General features: G+C 44.4%; 1 protein-coding gene across 4 annotated transcripts in view; it reads left to right on the plus strand.

Annotated features, from left to right (window-relative positions):
* vdrb (vitamin D receptor b) overlaps positions 1-26,217 on the plus strand; it is a 62,851-nt gene extending 36,634 nt beyond the window's left edge. For all 4 annotated transcript variants that reach the window (XM_039014673.1, XM_039014680.1, XM_039014665.1 and 1 more), the window contains exons 3-10: positions 2,116-2,263; positions 6,362-6,492; positions 10,549-10,733; positions 15,102-15,201; positions 17,450-17,630; positions 19,588-19,739; positions 23,037-23,153; positions 25,804-26,217. In XM_039014673.1, coding sequence (XP_038870601.1) covers positions 2,116-2,263; positions 6,362-6,492; positions 10,549-10,733; positions 15,102-15,201; positions 17,450-17,630; positions 19,588-19,739; positions 23,037-23,153; positions 25,804-26,057 — 1,268 coding nt within the window. In that variant the 3' untranslated portion in view covers positions 26,058-26,217. The remainder of the gene's footprint in view (positions 1-2,115; positions 2,264-6,361; positions 6,493-10,548; positions 10,734-15,101; positions 15,202-17,449; positions 17,631-19,587; positions 19,740-23,036; positions 23,154-25,803) is intronic.
* The last annotated feature ends 905 nt before the right edge of the window (positions 26,218-27,122 follow it).

The following is a 27,122-nucleotide window of genomic DNA, read 5'->3' on the forward strand; positions in this document are numbered from 1 at the left end:
TAAGCTTCATCATTTGACAGGTGAAATAAGAACGCAATCTGCGTTAGCTCCTAAATGCATTGCACAAGTTGACTGCAGGTATTTACTTCAAAAACAGCTACAAATATTCAAATGTATTGAAAAACGTCAAAGAGATAGTTTTAACGGTGTTGACAGTACTGAAAAAGCATCCCGTGGCTATTTCCAAATACCTGTATATACCGTATACCACCCAAGCCTAAAAGCCAGTTTTGAGGTTTTGTTCTGTATATGTTGTAAGTCTTGTTCTTCTAGTTGGGCCCACGGTATGCCAAAGTTTTATCCTATCGACTGCCATCAGAAAGAGAAGGGGGGGACAGCAGGCAGCCCTGTCGAACTCCTGTGTTTATGGGGAAGCTGTCCGTGAGGTGTCCATCGTGTATTCGTCGCCAGGATGACTGTAGATATAACTGTTGGGCGATGTTGATTAACTTCTTTGGTATGCCGTAGTGTGCCATGAGCTTCCACAAGGTTTCTCGGTCCAGACCGACAAATTATTTTTGAAAGTCAATGAATGTGAGGAGTAGAGATGTGTTCCATTCCAGGGTCTGTTCAGCAATGATGCAAATGGTGGCAATGTGGTCGGTACATGATCTATCTGGTCGGAATCCTGCTTGTTGGTCTCGGAGTTCTTTGTCCAGTGCTTTTGAAAGTCTTTCCAGGATGATCCTGCTCAAGACTTTTCCTGGCACAGATAAAAGCATTTTGCCCCTGCAGTTATTGCGGTCTCTGAGGTTGCCCTTTTTGGGAAGCTTTACCAAGTGTCCTTCTATCCATTTGTTGGTACTCTTTCTTCATCCCAAATCTGTCCCAGAAGTTGGTGCAGCATTTCGGTTGCTTTCTCAGGGTCTGCTCTGATAGCTTTTGGAGGTATAGCTTTTGGAGGTTTTCCGTCAGGTCTTGGTGCTTTTCTGCTTTTCCGTTTTTGGACGGCTTTCTCTATTTCATGTTTACAGGGCATGTTCATTGAACAGTGTTTAAAACCTTTGCAATGAAGATCTGTGAAGGTATTTGGATTTTTACGAATTATCTTTGAAAGATAGGGTCCTGAAAAAGGGACTTTTCTTTTTTGCTGAGTTTAGGATCTACGTATCTGGTTTTCCTTGGTGTGGTCTGGAGATACCTATGTGGCCTTGTGCACTCTTTTGTGTGGGAAGACAATCCCTCCAATGGCAAGGTTGTGGAATGCACAGGAGTCACTGAATTGTTCTCTGTGGTTGAAGGGGGGTCAACTGTGCAACTTCCTTTCGTGTTTTGGTTGTGCAGCATTATTCTTGTCTGACTTGAGACACCTTCCTTTTCCAAATCTTGCTGTAGTTTCTTTGTGAATGTTTCTGTAAATGGTATTTTCCACTAAGTGGATGATTGATCCACCTAGCGTTGCCAGAGCCCTGTTGGCCAGCGTGTTTCCAGGTTTCCAGACATGCCTTTAGGCCCGGGTGGTAGAGCCACCCACCATGCTTCGCCCTGTCTGGCAATCCCGTACTTTACCTGTTTCCGCCTCCCACGACTTGGACGACGGGTTGGGTTTTTGAGAGGCGACAGTGTTCTGCAATGACCATAAGATGTTGGGCAAGATGTTGTCACGTTTCGTTTTGTCAAACAATTTCCACATGCAAATATTTGCTTCCTTTTTCTCTGACACACGCACACACACACACACACACACACACACACACACACACACACACACACACACACACACACACACACACACACACACACACACACACACACACACACACATGATACAAACACACACACGCAAACACTGATATTTATGTCTGTCTGAGATGTATCCTATTTCAGGATGGTTTGTCTATGCAGCCATACAATTCAACAGTATACATACATGACCCACAATACAGCCATAGGTCCGAAGGGGGTCAGAGGACCGATCACATACTGACCAATCCCACAGTGTGCATTGCAGGTCAACGGTCGTTGATGTGTCTTTTTTTTCTCTTTCTCCTGCTATCGCTCTCTATTTCTCTATCTCCCTCTCTCCCACTCCATCTAACCCCCTCACTCATTCTCTCACGCTTTCTCTCTCTTGCTCTCTGTCTCTCTTCCTCCTCACTCTCTCTATCTCTGTAGTAATGGAGACTACGGCTGTGAGTACCACCACTCTGGCCAATGATGAGTTTGACAGGAACGTGCCGCGGATCTGCGGTGTGTGCGGGGACAAGGCCTCCGGATTCCACTTCAATGCCATGACCTGCGAGGGCTGCAAGGGCTTCTTCAGGTATGGACAGACGTAAACACATGCACACACACACACACACACACTTCCTGGCAACAACAAGACCCTCCATTGTGAGCCTTGAGTTGCCCAGTGACACGAGCCTACCAGACGAGCTAAATGCCTTTTATGCTCGCTTCGAAGCAAGCAACACTGAAGCATGCATGAGAGCACCAGCTGTTCCGGACAACTGTGTGATCACGCTCTCCGTAGCCGATGTGAGCAAGACCTTTAAACAGGTCAACATTCACAAGGCCGCAGGGCCAAACGGATTACCAGGACGTGTACTGAGAGCATGCACGGACCAACTGGCAAGTGTCTTCATTGACATTTAAAAAACAAATCCTGACCAAGTGTGTAATACGTAACATGTTTCAAGCAGACCACCGTAGTCCCTGTGCCCAAAAAATCGAAGGTAACCTGCCTAAATGACTACCGCCTCGTAGCACTCACGTCGGTAGCCATGAAGTGCTTTGAAAGGCTGGTCATGGCTCACGTCAACATCTTCATTCCGAAAACCCTAGACCCACTCCAATTTGCATACCGCCCCAACAGATCCACAGATGACACAATCTCAATCGCCCTCCGCACTGTCCTTTCCCACTTGGACAAAAGGAAAACGTATGTAAGAATGCTGTTCATTGACTACAGCTTTGCATTCAGCACCATAATGCCCACAAAGCTCATCACTAAGCTAAGGACCCTGGGACTAAACACCTCCCTCTGCAACTGGATCCTGGACTTGACGGGACAAAAACCTCTCCATCAACGTGAGCAAGACTACAGGAAAAGGAGGGCCGAACACGCCCCCATTCACATCGACGGGACTGTAGTGGAGCGGGTCGAGAGTTTCAAGTTCCTTGGTGTCCACATCACCAACAAACTATCATGGTCCATACACACAAGACAGTTGTGAATAGGGCACCCCCATGGTTCCCCGGATCCTCAAAAAGTTCTACAGCTGTAACATCGAGAGCATCCTGACCGTTCGTATCACCGCCTGGTATGCAAACTGCTTGGCATCCGACCGCAAGGTTAGTGCGTATGGCCCAGTACATCACTGCGGCCAAGCTTCCCGCCACCCAGGACCTACAGTGCATTCGGAATGTATTCAGACACCTTCCCTTTTTACAAATTTTTTTTACAGCCTTATTCTAAAATGTATTAAATTACATGTTTTCCCCATCATTCTACACACAATACCTCATCAATCTACACACCATTTTTTATAAATGTATTAAAAATAAAGACATATACCTTATTTACATAATTATTCAGGCCCTTTGCTATGAGACTCGAAATTGAGCTCAAGTGCATCCTGTTTCCATCGATCATCCTTGTTTCTACAACTTGATTTGAGTCCACCTGTGGTACATTCAATTGAATGGACATGATTTGGAAAGGCACACACCTGTCTATATAAAAGGTCCCACAGTTGACAGGGCATGTCAGAGCAAAAACCAAGCCAAGAGGTCGAAGGAATTGTCTGTTGAGCTCCGGGACAGGATTGTGGCGAGGCACAGATCTGCGGAAGGGTACCACAAAATGTCTGAAGAATTGAAGGTCCCCAAGAACACAGTGGCCGCCATCATTCTTAAATGGAAGAAGTTTGGAACCACCGACTCTTCCTAAAGCTGGCTGCCCAGCCAAACTGAGCAATCGGGAGAGAAGGGCCTTGGTCAGGGAGGTGACAACCAGCATTCAACCAATCAGCATTTATGGTAGAGTGGCCAGACGGAAGCCACTCCTCAGTAAAAGGCACATGACAGCCTGAATGGAGTTTGCCAAAAAGGCAACTAACTATCACAACCGGCCGTGATTGGGAGTCCCATAGTGCGGTGCACAATTGGCCCAGCGTTGTCCGGGTTAGGATTTGGCCGGCATAGGCCGGCATTGTAAATAAGAATTAGTTCTTAACTGACTTGCCTAGATAAATAAAGGTTAAATAAATGTTCAAATAAAAAAAAATTCAACAAAGTATTTAGTAAAGGGTCTGAATACTTGTAGAAATGTCTAAAAAACTGTTTTTTCTTTGTCATTATGGGGTATTGTGTGTAGATTGATGAGGGAAAAGGGCAATTTAATAAATTTTACAATAAGGCTGTAATGTTAAAAAAAAAATTGAAAAGTCAAGGGGTCTGAATACTTTCCGAATGCACTGTATATACTAGACGGTGTCAGAGGAAGGCCCAAAAAATTGTCAGACCCCAGTCACCCAAGTCATAGCCTGTTCTCTCTGCTACCGCACAGCAAGCGGTACCGGAGCACCAAATCTAGGTCCAAACATCTTCTTAACAGCTTCTACCCTCAAGCCATAAGACTGCTGAACAATTAATCAAATAGCCACCCGGACTATTTACATTGACCCCCTCCCCCATATTTATTATCTATATGCATAGTCACTACCCATACCTACATGTACAAATTACCTCGACTAACCTGTACCACGAAACATTGACTCGGTACCGGTACCCCCAGTGTATAGCTTCGTTACTGTTATTTTATTGTTGCTCCTTAATTATTTGTTATTTTCCTCTTTTCTTCTTTTTTTCATTTATATTTATTTATTGTTTACTTCAGTTTATTTAGTAAATTCTTTCTTAACTCTTATTTTTTTCTTAACTGCATTGTTGGTTTAGTGCTTCTAAGTAAGCATTTCACTGTAAGGTGAAATTTCACTGTTGTATTTGGCACATGTGACAAATAACCTTTGATTTGATATAGCCTCGTTATTGTTATTTTATTGTGTAACTTTTTTTTTTCAAATTACATTTTATTTAGTAAATATTTTCTTAACTCCATTTCTTGAACTGCATTGTTGGTTAAGGGCTTGTAAGTAAGCATTTCACGGCGCGTGTGACATACCATTTGATTTGATTTGACTCAGCCTTATCACGTTGTTAAACTCTCTCTCTCTCTCTCTTACAGACAGACAGACAAGTGCGTGTGTGTGTGTGTGTGTGTGTGTGTGTGTGTGTGCGTGCGTGTGCGTGTGTGTGTGTGTCAAAAAACAAAACCAATATTTATTTACAGTAATTATGCATTAAAGAAAGAGAGAATGTGTTGTCGAAGGAGAAGAAATGAGGCTTAAGGGGTTTAAAGGGAGGTGCGACAGAAAGTGAGAAATGCAGATGTCGCATCATGAATGGACACACCTACTCATTCCAGGGTTTTTCTTTATTTGGACTATTTTCTACATTGTAGAATAATAGTGACGACATCAATACTATGAAATAACACATATGGAACAAGATTGTGCAAAGCTGTCATCAAGGCAAAGGGGTGGCTACTTTGAAGAATCTCAAATCTCAAATATATTTTGATGTAACACTTTTTGTGTGTGTGTGTGTGTGTGTGTGTGTGTGTGTGTGTGTGTGTGTGTGTGTGTGTGTGTGTGTGTGTGTGTGTGTGTGTGTGTGTGTGTGTGTGTGTGTGTGTGTGTGTGTGTGTGTGTGTGTGTGTGTGTGTGTGTCACGAATGTTTACATGTGCGTTTCTGTTAGTTATTATGCATGGCTTTTAAGCATCCCTCTCTCTCTTTTTGCCTCGACTGGAATGTGTTCATGGTTGTGCTTCTTTGGGTAGGATCCAGAATGAGAAGGTGAAGGACATAAATATTTATGTAACTATTACACTATGATTACACATTTGGGTCCCACTTCGAACTGATGGTTAGCAGAGCTGGGAAGATAAACCGGAAAGTACCGGCATCAACTAAACAGACCACTCATCGAGGACAGTATGAGGATATTGTTAATTACAAGTAGCCAATACTAGAGAAATGTGAAGTTTGAAATGAAACAACTCTGCTAATATGGGCTTGTTATCAATTGATAATTATAAACATTCAAAGTAGTACTAGTAGTTTTAAGGGTAATATAAAAAACTGTGATGCACATTAATGTTCTAAATGTATCTTTCTATTTATCGTTATGTTAATTTAGTCTGGTTATTGTAATATAGATTTTAAAGAAATAGTTACTATGTGAAGTGTGGCAAAAGGGTCACGCCACATTCAGCACCAGATACAAGGACCTTATTTCTCATCACATTCCCTCTCTCGCTCTTCCTCCCTCTCCCTCTCCCCCCTCTTCGTCTACAGACGCAGTATGAAGCGCAAGGCCAGCTTCACCTGTCCCTTCAACGGCAGTTGCACCATAACCAAGGACAACCGCCGCCACTGCCAGGCCTGCCGGCTCAAGCGCTGCGTGGACATCGGCATGATGAAGGAGTGTGAGTGTCTTGTACACAGATCCAGGATCAGTTTCCGCTTCAGTAAATCCTAATGTCAGCCATTCGGGGGAATAAGCCAAAACTGACCTAAGACCAGCATGATTAAGGAATGTGGGTGTATGAGCTCAGCTTCCCTTTTCCCAAATCTTACCATCAGCTTTTAGGGAGTATAATGCAAAACTGACCGTAGAGCACTGCCTCGGGGAAACCTTATCCCATTCCTCCTTCCTCATCTCTTCCATCAGAATTGCTTGGTTTCTTTTTGACTGATAGAGGATAGCCTTGCAGATTAGTGTTTCTTAATCCTGGTCCTGGAGACCCAAAAGGGTGCACATTCTTGTTTTTGCCCTAGCACTACACACCTGATTCAAATAATCAACTCGTCATCAAACCTTTCATTAGTGGAATCAGGTGTGTAGTGCTAGGGCAAAAACAAGAATGTGCACCCAGGACTAAGAAACACGGGGTTTGAGCCACTGAATCATGTGGTGTTGTCCTACCGAGGTATAAGATCAGACATACACATGATCGCACAAAGAAAAATGGCATTTTACTCTGAAGAGCACCACAGGAAGAAATGTGTTTTCAGCCGGTTGTAAGGCAAATGCACTCGTTTTCCTCCATGAGTGGCTGAATGACCTCTTGAATTATGAACCGATCTCTTGAACCATGACGATGTGTGTGTTGAAAAGAGTAGGACGTGCACTAAGGAGAGAGATGTGCTTCGATCAGTCTGTTGTTAGGCAACTGTTGACGGTGTGTAATGACACACCGATTAACAGGAAATAATTCAGCCACTCTTGGAGGAAAATGGGAATTCAAATGAAATAAAGCTCCTTTCCTCTTAGAAGCAAATACGTGTCAGCTTTAAAACATGTATTAGCGTGCCAATAACAATAACAAGAACACTCACACACTGGACACATATCACAGTGCCATCTACCCCCCCATGCCTGTAGAGCACAAGGCAGGCACACACAGTATAGTGTTTGTTATATACCAATAGTGTTACACAACGTTGGGACTCCTTGGTCAAGTCCTTCTAGACCGTTGCCCTCATGAGAATGTTTATAATGTCCACTAGAAGTACTATATTGTTCTGGGAGAGCCTGTACATCATGTGCCCATCTGAACTTTAGACACCTGCTCATGTTTTGGCCACGCTTCAATCCAATGGACTGTTTGTTTTCAGAGTCCGTAAATAGAAGGTTTGGTCGTTCTGTTGTTTTCCCGTGAAATCCGGATATTGTCCAGGCGGGTGTTTAGAATTTGTATTTGAAGCAGGGGTTGGTTCCGGATGTTGTTCTCCCCCTGAGATTGAACTGTGAATTCCCGGAGAGTGACGCCACCGCTCCGAACACTGTACATGAATGGGAGCCATTGGAATGCACTTATGCTGCTGCTGCTGCTCTCGGAGCTGCTGCTGCATGGACAACAACATGTTGTAGTGCGGAGCGGAGTGTGAGCTAATTCAGTGGCTGGGGCAACAACAGGCGGAACGGAACGGAGACAATGCGTGCTGTGTTGACGACAGCACTAAGGGAGTCTTTTTACGGACACCCCCCTGACAACAACAAGCCCCTCCGATGCGGCCGCCGCGGCAGCCTCATCACATCGTAGAGCACACGCTGGCTTGTGCTTGTGTACACACACACACTTACATACGCTGGTTCTGACACACACGCAGCATCAGTGTTAACATCTCTATTTTGCCTATGTCCCAATTAGGGCTGGAGGATATATCGTGAATACCGGTTTACCAGTATGAATCCACATACCTATATGGATTTTTACAAAACCATCTAAACTCAGCAAAAAAAGGAACGTCCTCTCGCTGTCAAACTTAACATGTGTAAATATTTGTATGAACATAACAAGATTCATCAACTAAGACATAAACTGAACAAGTTCCACAGACATATGACTAACAGAAATGGAATAATGTGTCCCTGAACAAAGGGGGGGGGGGTCAAAATCAAAAGTAACAGTCAGTATCTGGTGTGGCCACCAGCTGCATTAAGTACTGCAGTGCATCTCCTCCTCATGGACTGCACCAGATTTCCCAGTTCTTGCTGTGAGATGTTACCCCACTCTTCCACCAAGGCACCTGCAAGTTCCCGGACATTTCTGGAGGGAATTGCCCTAGCCCTCACCCTCCGATCAAACAGGTCCCAGACGTGCTCAATGGGATTGGGATCCAGGCTCTTTGCTGGCCATGGCAGAACACTGACATTCCTGTCTTGCAGGAAATCACGCACAGAACGAGCAGTATGGCTGGTGGCATTGTCATGCTGGAGGGTCATGTCAGGATGAGCCTGCAGGAAGGGTACCACGTGAGGGAGGAGGATGTCTTCCCTGTAACGCACAGCATGGAGATTGCCTGCAATGACAACAAGCTCAGTCCGATGATGCTGTGACACACCGCCCCAGACCATGACGGACCCTCCACCTCCAAATTGATCCCGCTCCAGAGTACAGGCCTCGGTGTACGATAAACGCGAAACCGACCATCACCCCTGGTGAGACAAAACCGCGACTGGTCAGAGAAGAGCACTTTTTGCCAGTCCTGTCTGGTCCAGCGACGGTAGGTTTGTGCCCATAGTCAACGTTGTTGCCGGTGATGTCTGGTGAGGACCTGCCTTACAACAGGCCTACAAGCCCTCAGTCCAGCCTCTCTCAGCCTATTGCGGACAGTCTGAGCAATGATGGAGGGATTATGCGTTCCTGGATTAACTCGGGCTGTTGTTGTTGCCATCCTGTAACTGTCCCGCAGGTGTGATGTTCGGATGTACCGATCCTGTGCAGGTGTTGTTACACGTGGTCTGCCACTGCGAGGATGATCAGCTGTCCGTCCTGTCTCCCTGTAGCGCTGTCTTGCCCTGGCCACATCTGCAGTCTCCTCATCTCCTCATCTCCTCATGCCTCCTTGCAGCATGCCTAAGGCACATTCACGCAGATGAGCAGGGACCCTGGGCATCTTTATTTTGGTGTTTTTCAGAGTCAGTAGAAAGGCCTCTTTAGTGTCCTAAGTTTTCATAACTGTGACCTTAATTGCCTACCTACCATACCACAGGTGCATGTTCATTAATTGTTTATGGTTCATTGAACACGCATGGGAAACCGTGTTTAAACCCTTTACAATTAAGATTTTTGAAGTTATTTGTATTTTTACGAATTATCTTTGAAAGACAGGGTCCTGAAAAAAGGATGTTTCTTTTTTTGCTGAGTTTGTAATGATATTTTGATACAATGCTAAATTAAATGAAAAGATATACAAATTGGAACATTTCACTGTCAGTTTTGTCCAAGTTTGTTTCAGTGTAAAACCATCTTAATGGAGAAAGATCATTTAAATCACTTCAAATTAGGTTTTTGCTATTCTTGGATCATGCACGAATCATAAAAACACATTTAAAACTTGTATTTTTCAGAAACATTGAATACAGTCAAATACCACCATACCGTCAAAAATGAGAAAAATATTGCGATATGATATTTTGGTCATATCGCCCTAGTCCCAATAATTTCAGTCTGATATACTCATGGTGACATCTCCATTCCTCACTTTCTGTCGCACCACTTTTTTCTTTGGAGCTCCTCCCTCTCTTTTAAGCTCCTTAAAGGCCCAGTCAAAAGTCAGCTTTTCCTGTGTTTTATGTTGTACAGTAGAACATCTGATGAAACTAACACTGTAAAAGTGTGGGGGGGGAAATATCTGTGTAATTTTCTGATAGTTGCCGGGTGAAAATACAATCTACATTGGACTGTCAGCATGACGTCACCATGCGTTAAATTGGTAAATAGACCAATAAAGAGAGTTCTGCCAATTACAGCTACTTTTCAGTTTTCTCCTTTCCACTCCTAGACAGTCCTAGCAAAATTCTTGCTTGAGAAATCTACAGTAAGGTACTTAATTGTTACCCAGAAATGATTTATATTGATATAAAAACTACGGCATTTGGGCACATTCTCTTTTTCTTTAACCCTTTCTCTCTCTCTCTCTCTAATCCTTTTTCATAACCCTGATCTCTCTCCTTCTAAACCTCTTTCTCCCAGTCATTCTGACAGACGAGGAGGTGCAGAGGAAGAAGGATCTGATCCAACGGAGGAAGGATGAGGAGGCGCAGAGGGAGGCGCAGCGACCCCGGCTGAGCGAGGAGCAGAGCCAGGTCATCGCCACGCTGGTGGATGCTCACCACAAGACCTACGACGACTCCTACTCCGACTTCAACCGCTTCAGGGTCCGTGTCCACTCCGTAACACCAGCCTCCACTCCGTAACACCAGCCTCCCCTCCGTAACACCAGCCCCCCTCCGTAACACCAGCCTCCCCTCCGTAACACCAGCCCCCCCTCCGAAACACCAGCCTCCCCTCCGTAACACCAGCCCCCCCTCCGAAACACCAGCCTCCCCTCCGTAACACCAGCCTCCCCTCCGTAACACCAGCCCCCCCTCCGTAACACCAGCCTCCACTCTGTTACACAAGTCTCCACTCCGTAACACCAGACTGAACTATAATACCAGCCTTCACTCTCTAATACCTGTCTTCACTTAATGACACTAGTCTCTGATCTGTAACACTAGTATTCACTCTAAAGCACAGTTTCCACTCTCTACCACCAGTCTCTACTCCATTACACCAGTGCCAACTCTGTTACACTAGTGTCAACTCCACTAGTGTAACACCATACTCCACTTCCTAACACCACTCTTATTTCAATTGTCCACAGATAAGCCCTACCCTGATACTATTTGCTACTCTGCCAGCATCCATCATGTTACACAACACCCACTGCAGTATCTCTTTCTATACAACTGACATTTCCTGCTCCAGGGTCGGTGTCAATGATGTAGACGCTGTATGTTAGAGTCCGTGTCCACTCCATTTCTTCACTCCCAGTCTTCCCCCTCCTGCAAATACCACTTCTTCTCTGGTATCTGGACTTCTGCGCCCCGTAGCATAGACTTAACTCCCACTCGGTCACCTCAGTGACGTCATTCGCGATGGAAGTCAGACCACTCCGTAACTTAATTTCTGCCTTTTATTTACCGTAGGACAATTTATTTCCCTATCAAGGAACTTACAGATTGAAGTATACTGGACATACAGTCATACAAATTGACTGTTTGCCTGCACAATATTGCCAGATTAGATTGGCGTTTATTGTCCCGCAAGAAGAATCTTAGCTCACCTCACACAAACCACATGGTAAATGCAGCAAGAATCAAACAACAGTAACAGTCAGACACCTACACTGCTCCAGGGATGAAACTCCCGAAGTGTGCAGTGTGGCATTTAATTGTCCAGTGGTCAGTGACACACACTACATTGAGTACACATGGTCTTGTACGGCTCAGTTGGTAGTAGAGCTTTCCCCGACTAAAAAAGTATTGGTTGACCGAAAGTCATCTGTTCTTTCGACCGATCGATTGGTCAACATTTTTAAAAGTGTGTTTTTACATACGGTGCCTTCGGAAAGTATTCAGACCCCTTTCACTTTTTCCACAATTTGTTACATTCTACACACAAAACCCCATAATGACAAAGTGAAAACAGATTTTTTGATTTTTTTGCAGATGGATAAAAAATCAACAGAAAAACCTTATTCACATAAGTATTCAGACCCTTTGCTATGAGACTCAAAATTGAGCTCACGTGTATCCTGTTTTCATTGATCATCCTTGAGATGTTTCTACAACTTGGAGTCCACCTATGGTAAATTCAATTGATTGGACATGATTTGGAAAGGCACACATCTGTCTATATAAGGTCCCACAGTTGAAAGTGGATGTCAGAGCAAAAACCAAGCCATGAAGTCGAAGGAATTGCCGCAGATTGTGTTGAGGCACAGATCTGGGGAAGGGTAGCAAAACCTTTCTGCAGCATTAAAGGTCCCCAAGAACACAGTGGCCTCCATCATTCTTAATTGGAAGAAGTTTGGAACCACCAAGACTCTTCCTAGAGCTGGCCGCCCAGCCAAACTGAGCAATCGGGGGAGAAGTGCCTTGGTCAGGGAGGTGACCAAGAACACGATGGTCACTCTGACAGAGCTCTAGGGTTCCTCTGTGGAGATGAGAGAACCTTCCAGAAGGACAACCATCTCTGCAGCACTCCACCAATCAGGCCTTTATGGTAGAGTGGCCAGATGGAAGCCACTCCTCAGTAAAAGGCACATGACAGCCCGCTTGGAGTTTGCCAAAAGGCACTTAACTTATGGCTGCAATCCCGGTAACGGGATGATATGACAAAAGCCAGTGAAAGTGCAGGGCGCCAAATTCAAAACAACAGAAATCTCATAATTAAAATTCCTCAGACATACATGTTTCTTATACCATTTTAAAGGTAATCGTGTTGTTAATCCCACCAAAGTGTCTGATATGTTCAAATATGCTTTTCAGCGAAAGCACTACAAACGATTATGTTAGGTCACACCAAACCACAATAAGCACAGCCATTTTTCCAGCGAAAGATAGCAGTCACAAAAAGCACAAATAGAGATAAAATGAATCACTAACCTTTGATGATCTTCATCAGATGACACTCATAGGATTTCATGTTACACAATACATGCATGTTTTGTTTGATAAAGTTCATATTTATATAAAAAAATCGGAGTTTACATTGGCGCGTTACATTCACTAGTTCCAAAAACATCCAGTGATAGTGCATAGCCACATCGTTTCAACAGAAATACTCATCATAAATGTCGATGATAATACAAGTTATACACATGGAATTATAGATATAACTCTCCTTAATGCAACCGCTGTGTCAGATTTCCCAAAAACTTTACGGAAAAAGCAAACCATGCAATAATCTGAGACGGAGCTCAGAACAAGAGTCAAATTAGCCGCCATGTTGGAGTCAACAGAAACCAGAAATTACATGATAAATATTCCCTTACCTTTGATGATCTTCATCAGAATGCACTCCCAGGAATCCCAGGTCCACAATAAATGCTTGATTTGTTCGATAATGTCCGTTATTTATGTCAAATTATCTAATTTGGTTAGCGCGTTTGGTAAACAATTCCAAAGTCACAAAGCGCGTTCACTAAAACGTGACGAAATGTCCAAAGGTTCCGTAACAGTCAGTAGAAACATGTCAAACGATGTATTGAATCAATCTTTAGAATGTTGTTCAAATAAATCTTGAATAACGTTCCAACCGGAGAATTACATTGACTTCAGATGAGCGATGGAACGGAGGTCCTCCTCATGTGAATGCACGTGGTCAAAGAATGTTCACCTCATCGCAGTGGTGACTCATTCCTGTCTCCTTCGGCCCCCCTTCACAACAGAGTCATCAGACAAAGTTCTACAGACTGTTGACATCTAGTGGAAGCCGTAGGAAGTGAATACTCATTCATATCTCGCTGTGATTTCAATGGGATCTTGGTTGAAACTCTACCAGCCTCAGAATTTCCACTTCCTGTTTGGATTTTTTCTCAGGTTTTTGCCTGCCATATGAGTTATGTTATACTCACAGACATAATTCAAACAGTTTTAGAAACTTCAGAGTGTTTTCTATCCAATACTAATAATAATATGCATATATTAGTAACTGGGACTGAGGAGCAGGCCGTTTACTTTGGGCACCTTTCATCCAAGCTACTCAATACTGCCCCTGCAGCCATAAGAAGTTAAACAAGATTCTCTGATCTGATAAAACCAAGATTGAACTCTTTGGCCTGAATGCCAAGCGTCACGTCTGGAGGAAACCTCCCTACAGGGAAGCATGCTGGTGGCAGCATCATGCTTTGGGGATGTTTTTTAGAGGCAGGGACTGGTAGACTATTCAGGATCGAGGCAAATATGAACGGAGCAAAGTACAGAGAGATCCTTAATGAAAACCTGCTCAGGAGCGCTCAGGACCTCAGACTGGGGCGAAGGTTCACCTTCCAACAGGACAGCAACCCTAAGCACACAGCCAAGACAACGTAGGAGTGGCTTCGGAACAAGTCTCTGAATGTCCTTGAGTGGCCCAGCCAGAGCCCAGACATGAACCTGATCAAACATCTCCGGAGAGACCTGAAAATAGCTGTGCAGCAACGCTCCCCATCCAACCTGACAGCGCTTGAGAGGATCTGCAGAGAAGAATGGGAGAAACTCCCCAAATACAGGTGTGCCAAGCTTGTAGTGTCATACCCAAGAAAAATCGAGGCTGTAATCGCTGCCAAAGGTGCTTCAACAAAGTACTGAGTAAAGGGTCTGAATACTTATGTAAAAAAATATATATAAATTGGCAAAAATGTGTAAAAAACAGTTTTTGCTTTGTAATTATGGGCTATTGTTTGTAGATTAATGAGGGGAAAAAACAATTTAATCAATTAAATATTTATTTATTCCATTTTAGAATAAGGCTGTAACGTAACAAAATGTGGAAAAAGGGAAGGGGTCTGATTACTTTCCGAATGCACTGTATATATATGCTCATGCTCGACTTAAAATCTTGGTTGACCAACAGCTTATCCACCAAACAATCGACCAGTCGACTAATTACGGTCAGCCTTAGTTGGTAGAGCATGGCGCTTGCATTGCCAGGCTTGTGGGTTTGATTTTATATTCATGTAAAAATGTATACTAAATGGTTTGTGTGTTTTCCTTAAGCCTCCGGTCCGAGAAGGCCCAGTGACACGCAGTGCCAGCAGAGCTGCCTCTCTCCACTCTCTATCTGATGCCTCATCTGACTCCTTCAGCCACTCTCCAGGTAAACACACGTCAGTGTGCTTCTAACAGCTTTGCTTCCTCCACTGTCCCTGTCCCCTTACTGGGCTTGAACCGGTGGTCCTCTGATGGCAAACATGTGATGGCAAACAGTTGTGCTATAGAAAAAAATTATTTTCGATAGCACCATTGGCAACATTTCAAGCTAGCTGTGGAGTGAGCTTACGGCACATTCTTACTTAGACATGCACGCACACACACACACACACACACACACAGAAAAAATGGGAAAAGGTGAGCAATTCAGAATCAGATGGTGAAGCGGATACACAGAGAGGGAGATGGTGCAGATCACACAATTGGTGTTAGTTGTCATCAGTGATTGATTCCTGTGTGTTTGTGTGGGAGCTCACTTCTGCTCCTGTGTGTGTGTGTGTGTGTGTGTGTGTGTGTGTGTGTGTGTGTGTGTGTGTGTGTGTGTGTGTGTGTGTGTGTGTGTGTGTGTGTGTGTGTGTGTGTGTGTGTGTGTGTGTGTGTGTGTGTGTGTCAATCCCTCATGCGGTTTTACTCAGAATCTTCAGGGGTTTCTCAGGACACCCTGTAGACCTTCAGACCACAGTCTCCCATTAACACATCCGCTCATAATGAAATGAACTCACAGAGGGACATGGCCCTCACAGCCTGCGTTCCCTGGCTTCAAAAACAGTAAATCAAATCAAATTTTCTTTGTCATATGCACCGAATACAGTGAAATGCTTACTTACGAGCCCCTAACCAACAATGAAGTACAAATAAGAATAATAAATAAAAGTAACAAGTACTTAAAGAGCAGCAGTAAAATAGAGTCAATGTGCGGGGACACCGGTTAGTCTAGGTAATTGAGGTAATATGTACATATAGGTAGAATTATTAAAGTAACTATGCATAGATGATAACAACAGAGAGTAGCAGTGGTGTAAAAGGGGGGGGGTCAATGCAAATAGTCTGCACATGGGGACAAAGATTGTACTTTTTGGAGAAATGTCCTCTGGTCTGATGAAACAAAAATAGAACTGTTTGGCCATAATGACCATCGTTATGTTTGGAGGAAAAATGGGAACGCTTGCAAGCCGAAGAACACCATCCCAACCGTGAAGCATGGTGGTGGCAGCATCATGTTGTGGGGGTGCTTTGCTGCAGGAGGGACTGGTGCACTTCACAAAATAGCTGGCATCATGAGCAGGAAAATTATGTGGATATATTGAAGCAACATCTCAAGACATCAGTCAGGAAGTTAAAGCTTGGTCGCAAATGTGTCTTCCAAATGGACAATGACCCCAAGCATACTTCCAAAGTTGTGGCAAAATGGCTTAAGCACAACAAAGTCAGGGTATTGGAGTGGCCATCACAAAGCCCTGACCTCAATCCTATAGAACATTTGTGGGCAGAACTGAAAAAGCGTGTGCGAGCAAGGAGGCCTACAAACCTGACTCAGTTACACCAGCTCTGTCAGGAGGAATGGGCCAAAATTCACCCAACTTATTGTGGGAAGCTTGTGGAAGGCTGCCTGAAACGTTTGACCCAAGTTAAACAATATAAAGGCAATGCTACCAAATACTAATTGAGTGTATGTAAACTTCTGACCCACTGGGAATATGATGAAAGAAACAAAAGCTGAAATAAATTATTCTCTCTACTATTATTCTGACATTTCACATTCGTAAAATAAAGTGGTGATCCTAATTGACCTAAGACAGGACATTTTTACTAGGATTAAATGTCAGAAATTGTGAAAAACTGAGTTTAAATGTATTTGGCTAAGGTGTATGTAAACTTCCGACTTCAACTGTATCTCTACTCTGTTTCTCGATCATCCTTTTGTTGTATCTCTTTTTGTCTGTCACTCTACTTCTGTTTCTCTCTCTCTTACTCTTATCTAAGCTGTTTTCTGATGGTCACTGTGTTCCATTCCTCAATGAACAAACCTCGCTCTGTGTTGAGTCATTCATTCGATTTACATGTGAGTGGGTGGGTGTGTGTGTGTGTTGCGCATGTGTGTGTGTACGTGCGAGTGTGTGTGTGTGTGTGTGGTTTACCACAGTCCACGTTTTTGTTTTATCTGACTGACGTAGACGTTATGCTTCTTTCTTGTGTTTTCATGTTTTCACTCTTTCTCTGTCACTCTCTCCGTGTCCTCTTTCCCTTTATCAGCAGAATCTGATGGGAATGTTGTTTTTCTCCGAAGAGTTTTTAACTCATCTAATCTCTCTCCCACCCCCCCACCCCTTCTCCTCCACCCTCCCTCCATATAGAGTCGGTGGACACTAAGCTGATGAACTTCAGTAACCTACTGATGATGTACCAGGAGCAGGGGGGCAGCCCGGACTCCGACGACGACGGCTCCAAGCTCTCCATGCTGCCCCACCTGGCCGACCTGGTCAGCTACAGCATCCAAAAGGTCATCGGCTTCGCCAAGATGATCCCTGGCTTCAGGTGGGTGGAGGGCTGAGTGGGGTAAGAGGGGTGGGTGGGTGGATTAGGTAGGGGATGAGGGGATAGCAAGGGGGGTAAATGTGTGTGTGTGTGGAGGGGGGGGTTGTACTTTACATTGTGTGCTCGTTTTTTGGAGAGAGAGAGATTGTGTGCGTTCGTGTGTTTGTGTGTGTTCCTACAATGTGCACAGAAAAAAAATTGTATAGGTGCACATCCAATATGAGTTAAAGCATGATGAAAATGAAAATCTATTTAACTCTACGTGGCATGAATGTGAACAAAGCCTTGTTTGTGTGTTTACTCGTTTAAGGGTCTGTGTTCCTACAAACAAGGACAAGTGTGCCTACACATGCAATTATTTTTTGTTATCAGCATCTGATATCTGTCCTACACATGACACGAGTGGCTGTCGTCACAGTAACCTTAGGCGTGTGTGTGGTCGTCACTGTGTACATTCTGTCTTCACCCCCCCCCCCCCCCCCCCCCCCCCCCCCCCCCCCGGGTGGCAGAGTAAAGTGAGGTCGAGGACACAGTAACGGGCATTGTTAGTAATGATCACGTAAGCTGTCTTCTGACCCAAGAAGAGCTTTGAGCTTAAAGGCTTGTCACTGCGCTACAATTAATGTTACAAAGCCATTGCTTCTCGAAGACTATAATACACATTATGAATGTCTTACTACAACTGAATCGAAGGTTGTATTACTCACATGTTTTTGCTGTCTTTTGAGTCTTTGTTAACAAGCTATACAAACAGTACGGCATCAATATGTAAACTAGTTCTTGCATCCATAGCGCCGTTTATCTATTTGAGAGTGGTTCTTTCTCAAGCCCCGTCCCTCAGCTTAAAGCAAGCCTAGCGGCAGGGACAGGCTGTCGAAATGACAGCTTGCACCTTTAACATCACACTAAAAATGTGATTGGTTGATTAGGTCGAAGGTCACATTGCGTCAGTAAAAGAACTAGGGGGTCTTCAGTACGTTTACCCTGAAATAGTACAAAGAATACAAACAAATCCTCAAAATAAATAACATGTTCAATTAAATTCTACACAACTTAATTTTCCCCCTCAGGGGCTATAATATCTACTGATCGCAGCTCATTAGCCATGATGGATATACACGTTTCTGGGGAAACTCGTAACACCTGCCATGACGGATATGACAGAGTTTGTGACGGATATGACATAGGAGTTCCTGCGGAAACTCTTTTCTTCTGCCGTGACAGATATGGCATGTCGGGTTGTTGTTCTTTCACCCGACAACACAAGGCCTGTTGTCGTACAGTGTTTGCTCCTTTTGGTGCATGTCGAGTTTGCCAACAGAGGCCATCGCTCAGTGTCATGGAGGTCATGGAAAGGGGCCTGTCTTTCCTGGATGTCATTATTCCCTCTGTGTGTGTGTGTGTGTGTGTGTGTGTGTGTGTGTGTGTGTGTGTGTGTGTGTGTGTGTGTGTGTGTGTGTGTGTGTGTGTGTGTGTGTGTGTGTGTGTGTGTGTGTGTGTGTGTGTGTGTGTGTGTGAGCGTGCGTGCGTGCGTGCGATACAGCGCCTTACAACTCTAGACAATGATTTATCTCGATTGCACAACACAACTGCTCAGACTAATGGGTATACATCTTTGGTAACTCAATGACAGGGTTGCAAAACTGCCTACATGAACATGACATGAACTTCCTTCTATCACCACTTGTGAGTGGAGTTTATCAAGGTGTTAAGAATAGCCAATAGCCATCTTGTGCCCCATCTACCTAAAGTGTTACCAGATCCTTCCACTATTTACCCACTAGAGCGAGATCTAGATCTATAGCGAGACCCCAGCCTTTTAACTTAACCCCTGTCGGACCATTAGCCCACTGTGCGACTGGAGCGACAGAAAGCCTCGTTTCTGTTTCCCGCTGCAAAATCTTTTTTTCCCCGCGGTGCGCACTAATGAACACACCCCTGGTTGTCATCCTTCCAGGGAGCTGACGGCTGAGGACCAGATTGCCTTGCTCAAGTCGAGTGCCATCGAGGTGATAATGCTGCGCTCCAACCAGTCCTTCAACCTGGAGGACATGTCCTGGAGCTGCGGAGGGCCCGACTTCAAGTACTGCGTCAACGACGTCACTAAAGGTACGAGACTGAGGCAGGCTAGCACACACATGCATGACGGAACACAGACCTTGAGATCGACACAGACAAAATATGCAGTCAAAACCATTCTACTCTGTCAACGATGGCACGAGCACACACACAAACACCAGTCATTTCGCTTCGAGGACATGTTCTGAAACGGTGGCGGACACCACTTTACCACACTCACACACACTCACTTGACAACCATTGCTGCCACTGAAGGTGAGCGAGAAAGGGTAACAAAAATGCATGCATTTGTGCAGGCACAAAACACACAGATACACACTCCAATATACTCTCCAGTACCATGTCCCGTGGCCTTCCTATCATGACTGTGTGTCAGTTCCGCCAGGAAAGCTGAAATGGAGTGTAACACACTTTGGCACGTGTACCTATAAGCACGTACTCTCACACACACCATACACCCATTCGCAGACCCTCAAGGCACGGCATTCATTTGCCTTTCAAACAAGCCTCGGGTATTTTAACAGATCGACCGAAGAATGTCACTCTAGGCCAAGACACGCTCACAAAGCGTCTGGTCTCTCACAGAACGAATTTGGTTTTGTTCTAGAAGACAAACCCAAGTTAGCTATGGCATCTCTGTGGCTGACCAGTCAATTGGAGTTTTAGTCAGGCTCGACAGCAAATTAGCCAGACTTTTCCTGAAAACAAGCGTTGTACCCATTTTATTTTCACGCCAAATGATGCTGTTGTTGTTGTTCCGTAGCTAGTTACTTTGTCAGCTTTTGTCTAGCGACACTCCATTCTCCTTTGTTACAAGGCGATTTGAATAAGCAGGCTATGATTGTTAACCAGCTGCAGTGTTATTCAATAGAAGTAAATAGAGATAATGAATAACTAACAATTAATTAAACAATTGATAACACATAAGTATACTTTTTGGTTGTGAAGTTGGCAACTTGCTTTTTTCTCATTTTCCTTTTGTCATGATCCAAAGCAGACAGCCAGGAGACATGTAGTTGCATTTAACACCTAACTAAAGTGAACTGAGGTGAACTATACGTTTCCGTCTACAACGCTACGACTTGTATGCTATTCAGTTCATCCATTTCTTATCTCATGAAACCACACAAATCCTTAGTGTTAGGGAAACCATATGAAAGCCGTAAGATCAATAATTGGAAGTAAACCCATACATCTTTGAAAATGGCATTGAGAGGAGTGTTAGGGAAACCATAATCAACAGTTCTTTGTTATCTGGGCCCTTGTAATCTAGGAGTGCTAAACTAGGATCAGTTTGGCCTTTTAAATTAGAATGAATAAGAGACATACAATGAACAAAAATATAAACGCAACATGCAACAATTTCAAAGGTTTTACTGAGTTACAGTTCATATAAGGAAATCAGTCAATTGAAATACATTCATTAGGCCCTAGTCTATGGATTCCACATGACTGGGAATACAGATATGCATCTGTTGGTCACAGATACCTTAAATAAAAGGTAGGGGTGCGGATCAGAAAACCAGTCAGTATCTGGTGTGACCACCATTTGCCTCCTTCGTTTAGAGTTGAACAGGCTGTTGCGTGTGGCCTGTGGAATTGTTGTTCCACTTCTCTCCAATGGACGTGCGAAGTTCCCGCATATTGATGAGAACTGTAACACGTTGTCGTACACGTCGATCCAGAGCATCCCAAACATGCTCAATGGGTGACATATCTGGTGCAGGCCATGGAAGAACTGGGACATTTTCAGCTCCATGAAATTGTGTAAAGACCCTTGCGTCATGGGGCTGTGTGTTATCATGCTGAAACATGAGGTGATGGCAGCGGATTAATGGCACAACAATGTGCCTCCGGATCTCGTCACAGTACCTCTGTGCATTCAAATTGCCATCAATAAAATGCAATTGTGTTTGTTGTCAGTAGCTAATTCATGCCCATACCATAACCCTACCGCACTCTATTCAAAACGTTGACATCAGCAAACCGGTCGCCCACACGACACCATACACGCTGACTGCCATCTGCCCAGTACAATTGAAACAGGAATAAATCTTTGAAGAGCACACTTCTCTAGTGTGCCAGTGGCCATCGAAGATGAGCATTTGCCTATTAAAGTCGGTTACGACGCTGAACTGCAGTCTGCTCAAGACCCTGGTGGGGATGACGAGCATGCAGATGAGTTTCTGACAGTTTGTGCAGAAATCCTTCGCTTAAGCAAGCCCACGGTTTCATCAGCTGTCCATGTGGCTGGTCTCATACGATCCCGCAGGTTAAGAGGCCGGATGTGGAGGTCCTGGGCTTGCGTGGTTACATGTGGTCTGCAGTTGAGGGGCCGGTTGGACGTACTGCCAAATTCTCTAAAACTACATTGGACTTGGCTTATGGTAGAGAAATGAACATTCTGGCAGCAGCTCTAGTAGACATTCCTGCAGTCAGCATGTCAATTGCATGCTCCCTCAATACTTGAGACATCCGTGGCATTGTGCTGTGTGAGAAAACTTCACATTTTAGAGTGGCCTTTTATTGTCCACAGCACAAGGTGCACCTGTGTAATGATCATGCTGTTTAAATAGCTTCTTGATATGCTACACCTGTCAGGTGGATGGATTATCTTAGCAAATGAGAAATGCTCACTAGCAGGGATGTAAACAAATCTGTGCACAACATTTTAAAGACATTTTATTTCAGCTCATGAAACATGGGACCAACACTTTACATGTTGCGTTTATATTTTTTGTTCAGTGTAGATATACTGTATAATATATCACATACATTATATTAATCTAAATCCATTTCTTATCTCACAAAACCACACAAATCCTTAGTGTTAGGCAAACAATATAATGAGAGATACAGTACCAGTCAAAAGTTTGGACAAACCTACTCATTCAAGGGTGTTTCTCTATTTGTACTATTTTATACATTGCAGAATAACAGTATAATAATAGTGAAGACATCAAAACTATGAAAAAACACATACGGAACCAAAAAAGTGTTAAACAAATCCAAATATATTTTATATTTGAGATTCTTCAAAGTAGCCACCCTTTTGCCTTGATGACAGCTTTGCACACTCTTAATAAAAATAAAAACCTTTGAATGAGTAGGTGTGTCCAAACGTTTGACTGGTACTGTATATCGTGATTGTTATCTGATCTGATTGACGATGTGTGCGTGTCTGTCTGTGTGTGTGTGTGTGTGTGTGTGTGTGTGTGTGTGTGTGTGTGTGTGTGTGTGTGTGTGTGTGTGTGTGTGTGTGTGTGTGTGTGTGTGTGTGTGTGTGTGTGTGTGTGTGTGTGTGTGTGTGTGTGTTGTCTCCTGCAGCGGGCCACACTCTGGAGCTGCTGGAGCCTCTGGTCAAATTCCAGGTTGGCCTGAAAAAACTCAACCTCCACGAGGAGGAACACGTGCTGCTCATGGCCATCTGCCTACTCTCCCCAGGTACACGCTGACACTGGGTGTGTGTGTGTGTGTGGGGGGGGGGGGGGTAGTGTGTGTGTGTCTGTCATGAATTGTTTATGTGAGTCTGCTTGTTTTTGTGAGGATCAGTTAGCTTGTGTGTGGGGGGGGGGGGGGGGGGGGGGTGTTGTTGTGTGTCTTTGTGCTGAAGTTCACACACCTGTGCATGTGTGTATATTTTGTACATTTTCGTCAGTGAGGTTGACGATAACATGTGCATATACAGTGCATTCAGAGAGTATTCAGACCCCTTGACTTTTTCCACATTTTGTTACGTTACAGCCTTATTCTGAAATGGATTAAATCAATTGTTTCCATCGTCTATCTACACACAATATGCCATAATGACAAAGCGATAACAGGTGGTTAGAAATGTTTGTACATTTCTTACAAATAAAAACAGAAATATTATTTACATAAGTATTCAGACCCGTTCCTATAAGACTCAAAATTGAGCTCAGGTGCATCCTATTTCCATTGATCATCGTTGAGATGATTCTACAACTTGATTGGAGTCCATCTTTGGTAAATTCAATTGATTGGACATGATTTGGAAAGGCACACACTTGTCTCCATAAGGTCCCACAGTTGACAGTGCATGTCAGAGCAGAAACCAAGTCATGAGGTCAAAGGAATTGAAGGTCCCCGAGAGCACAGTGGCCTCCATCATTCTTAAATGGAAGAAGTTTCGAACCACCAAGACTCTTCCTAGAGCTGGCCGCCCGGAGAAGGGCCTTGGTCAGGGAGGTGACCAAGAACCCGATGATCACTCTGACAGAGCTCTAGAGTTCCTCTGGTGAGATGGGAGAAGGACAATCATCTCTGCAGCACTCCACCAATCAGGCCTTTATGGTAAAGTGGCCAGACGGAAGCCACTCCTCAGTAAAAGGCACATGACAGCCCGCTTGGAGTTTGCCGAAAGGCAGCTAAAGTCCTCGAAGACCATGAGAAACAAGATTCTCTGGTCTGATGAAACCAAGATTGAACTCTTTGGCCTGAATGTCAAGTGTCACGTCTGGAGTAAATCTGGCACCATCCCTACGGTGAAGCATGGTGGTGGCAGTTTTGGGGATGTTTTTCAGCGGCAGGTACTGGGAGACAAGTCAGGATCTCGGGAAAGATGAACGGAGGCGAAGTACAGAGAGATCCTTGATGAAAACCTGCTCCAGAGCGCTCAGACTGGGGCGAAGGTTCACCTTCCAACAGGACAATGACCCGAAGCACACAGCCAAGACAACGTAGGAGTGGCTTTGAATGACCTTGAGTGGCCCAGCCAGAACCTGGACTTGAACCCGATCAAACATCTCTGGAGAGACCTGAAAATAGCTGTGTAACGACACTCCCATCCAACCTGACAGAGCTTGAGAGGATCTATGGAGAAGAATGGGAGAAACTCCCCAAATACAGGTGTGCCAAGCTTGTAGCGTCATACCCAAGAAGACACTGTAATCTGGCTGTAATCGCTGCCAAAGGTGCTTCAAGTACTGAGTAAGGGGTCTGAATACTTATGTAAATGTGATATTTACATTTTACATTTGCAAAAATATGTAAAAACCTGTTTTTGCTTTGTCATTATGGGGTATTATGTGTGATTATAATTTTTTTAAATCCATTTTAGAATAAGGCTGTAACGTATCAAAATATGGAAAAAGTCAAGCGGTCTGAATACTTTCTGAATGCACTGTACGTGCATGCACTACGTGCCTGTATTTGTACATTAATATGAATCAATTTCTTGTCTCATGAATTCCTTAGTGTCTGTATATACACTGAGTATACAAAAACATTAGGAACAGCTTACAAATATTGATTTTCACCCCCTTTTGCCCTCAGAACAGCATCAATTTGGGTCAAGTTTGCTGGATGTCCTTTGGGTGGTGGACCATTCTTGATACACACAGGAAACTGTTGAGCGTGAAAAACCCAGTAGTGTTGTAGTTCTTGACACACTCAAACAGGTGCCTTGGCACCTACGACCATACGCCGTTCAAAGCTACTTAAATATTTTGTCTTGCCTTTTCACCCTCTGAATGGCACGCATGCCTTGAGGCTTAAAAATCCTTCTTTAACCGGTCTCCTCCCCTTCATCTACACTGATTGAAGTGGATTTAACAAGTGACATCAATAAGGGATTCTAGCTTTCACCTGGATTCACCTGGTCAGTCTATGTCATGGAAAGAGCAGGTGTTCTTAATGTTTTGTACAGTCAGTGTAGATTTCCTAGTTTACTGTAGGCTAAAATATACATGCAAGCGTGTTTGTACATTATATAATATTAGCCTAATTTATTTATTTTCGCATGAAACCACAAATATGCTTAGTTTTAGGCTGATGTTAGGCTAACATAAGCTTTTGTTCATGCCTGTGGGGAGGTGTGCCCCTTTTCATACAATAAGGTAATTTCCGGACTTTATTTCTGGACATTTAGCGGACTCATTTTGGCTCAAGAGCACCTCTCTGAGGCAAAAGTTCTGTAAGCCTCTTTAAAGTCTTACCAGCCATGTCTTCCCCCTCCCTTCATGTGTACACACTGTCTGGTTTGGTGCAGGAGATAATGAATATGAAGAAGCCCTTTAAAAGTCTTACCGTTCCGTGTCTCCTTGCCCCTCTCCCTCCTTTCTCTCCTCTCCAGACCGTCCGGGCGTGCAGGACCACGGGCGCATCGAGACCCTGCAGGACCGTCTGTCGGAGACGCTGCAGGCCTACATCCAGCTGCACCACCCGGGCGGCCGCCTCGTGTACGCCAAGATGATCCAGAAGCTGGCGGACCTGCGCAGCCTCAACGAGGAGCACTCCAAGCAGTACCGCTCGCTGTCCTTCCAGCCCGAGCACAGCATGCAGCTGACCCCGCTGGTGCTGGAGGTGTTCGGCAGCGAGGTCTCCTAAATTAACACTTTTTGGTGACCTTTGATGGAGGTGGATGAGGTGGACGAAAGGTCATAGGAGAGGTGGGAGGAGAGTACGAGGTGGGAGCTATAGGAATGTGGTTAGACGGACTGTGGATGGTGTGAATGTAAGTGTGTGAGTGAAGGTGCGCGTGTGTGTTGTGAGGGAGGGGGGAGGGGGGGTGGGGGTAATAGAAGTGTGTGTGTGTGTGTGTGTGTGTGTGTGTGTGTGTGTGTGTGTGTGTGTGTGTGTGTGTGTGTGTGTGTGTGTGTGTGTGTGTGTGTGTGTGTGTGTGTGTGTGTGTGTTAGAAAGTCGCCTGCCGTGTGTGCGTGTGCATGTGTGCGTGAGGAGCTTCGGTAGGTCAGGTCTGGGACTGGGTACCTGAGGAGCTGTTGACTGGAACATGCAAAGCGATGGGGAGCGAATGATACAAACAATGGAATTTACTTCAGAACCATACATACATGGAACTTCTGCCAATATTTGCCATGTACGCTTACCTTGGTATTTAAGAGACAGTATATTGCCAAACAGTATTGCGTCTTGTGTGCTGGTATATACAGTACACCGTGTGCTTTTTGTGTGTGTGTCATGCAAGTGCTGCTTTTATGCATGGCGGTGTATGATCACTCATACCTATGATCACACACATACACACACACGTAAGGACACTCACTCACTTATACAGTTAGCCAATATGTTGGAGCTACCTCTGATTTTCACCTCTCTCAGTTTTTGTATTCAGAAATACACACAGCATAGAACCTTCAAAATGCATGATAACATTTCAATCGTGGATAGCTAATAGATACTAGGTCCTCACTGGAGCGAAAACAGTGCATGCAAAATATTTCCACGTGTTTCTCTCATCCTTTCTCCGGTTATTCTGCTCAATCGCTTCCCTCAAGGGCAAGTGTTTGAGTGTACGTATACGCCGCAAAACACACGTCCTTCACCTCTGCCGAAGGTATTGTCAACGCTCTCTAAGCTTCCAAGCTTCTAGTGTAGCCACATGATGCCTTTTATGTGCACACTCACCATTTGTGCTAGCTTTTGCTAACTAG

Source organism: Salvelinus namaycush, chromosome 2 (genome assembly GCF_016432855.1).
Source record: "Salvelinus namaycush isolate Seneca chromosome 2, SaNama_1.0, whole genome shotgun sequence".
In the NCBI taxonomy this organism is placed as follows: Eukaryota; Metazoa; Chordata; class Actinopteri; order Salmoniformes; family Salmonidae; genus Salvelinus; species Salvelinus namaycush.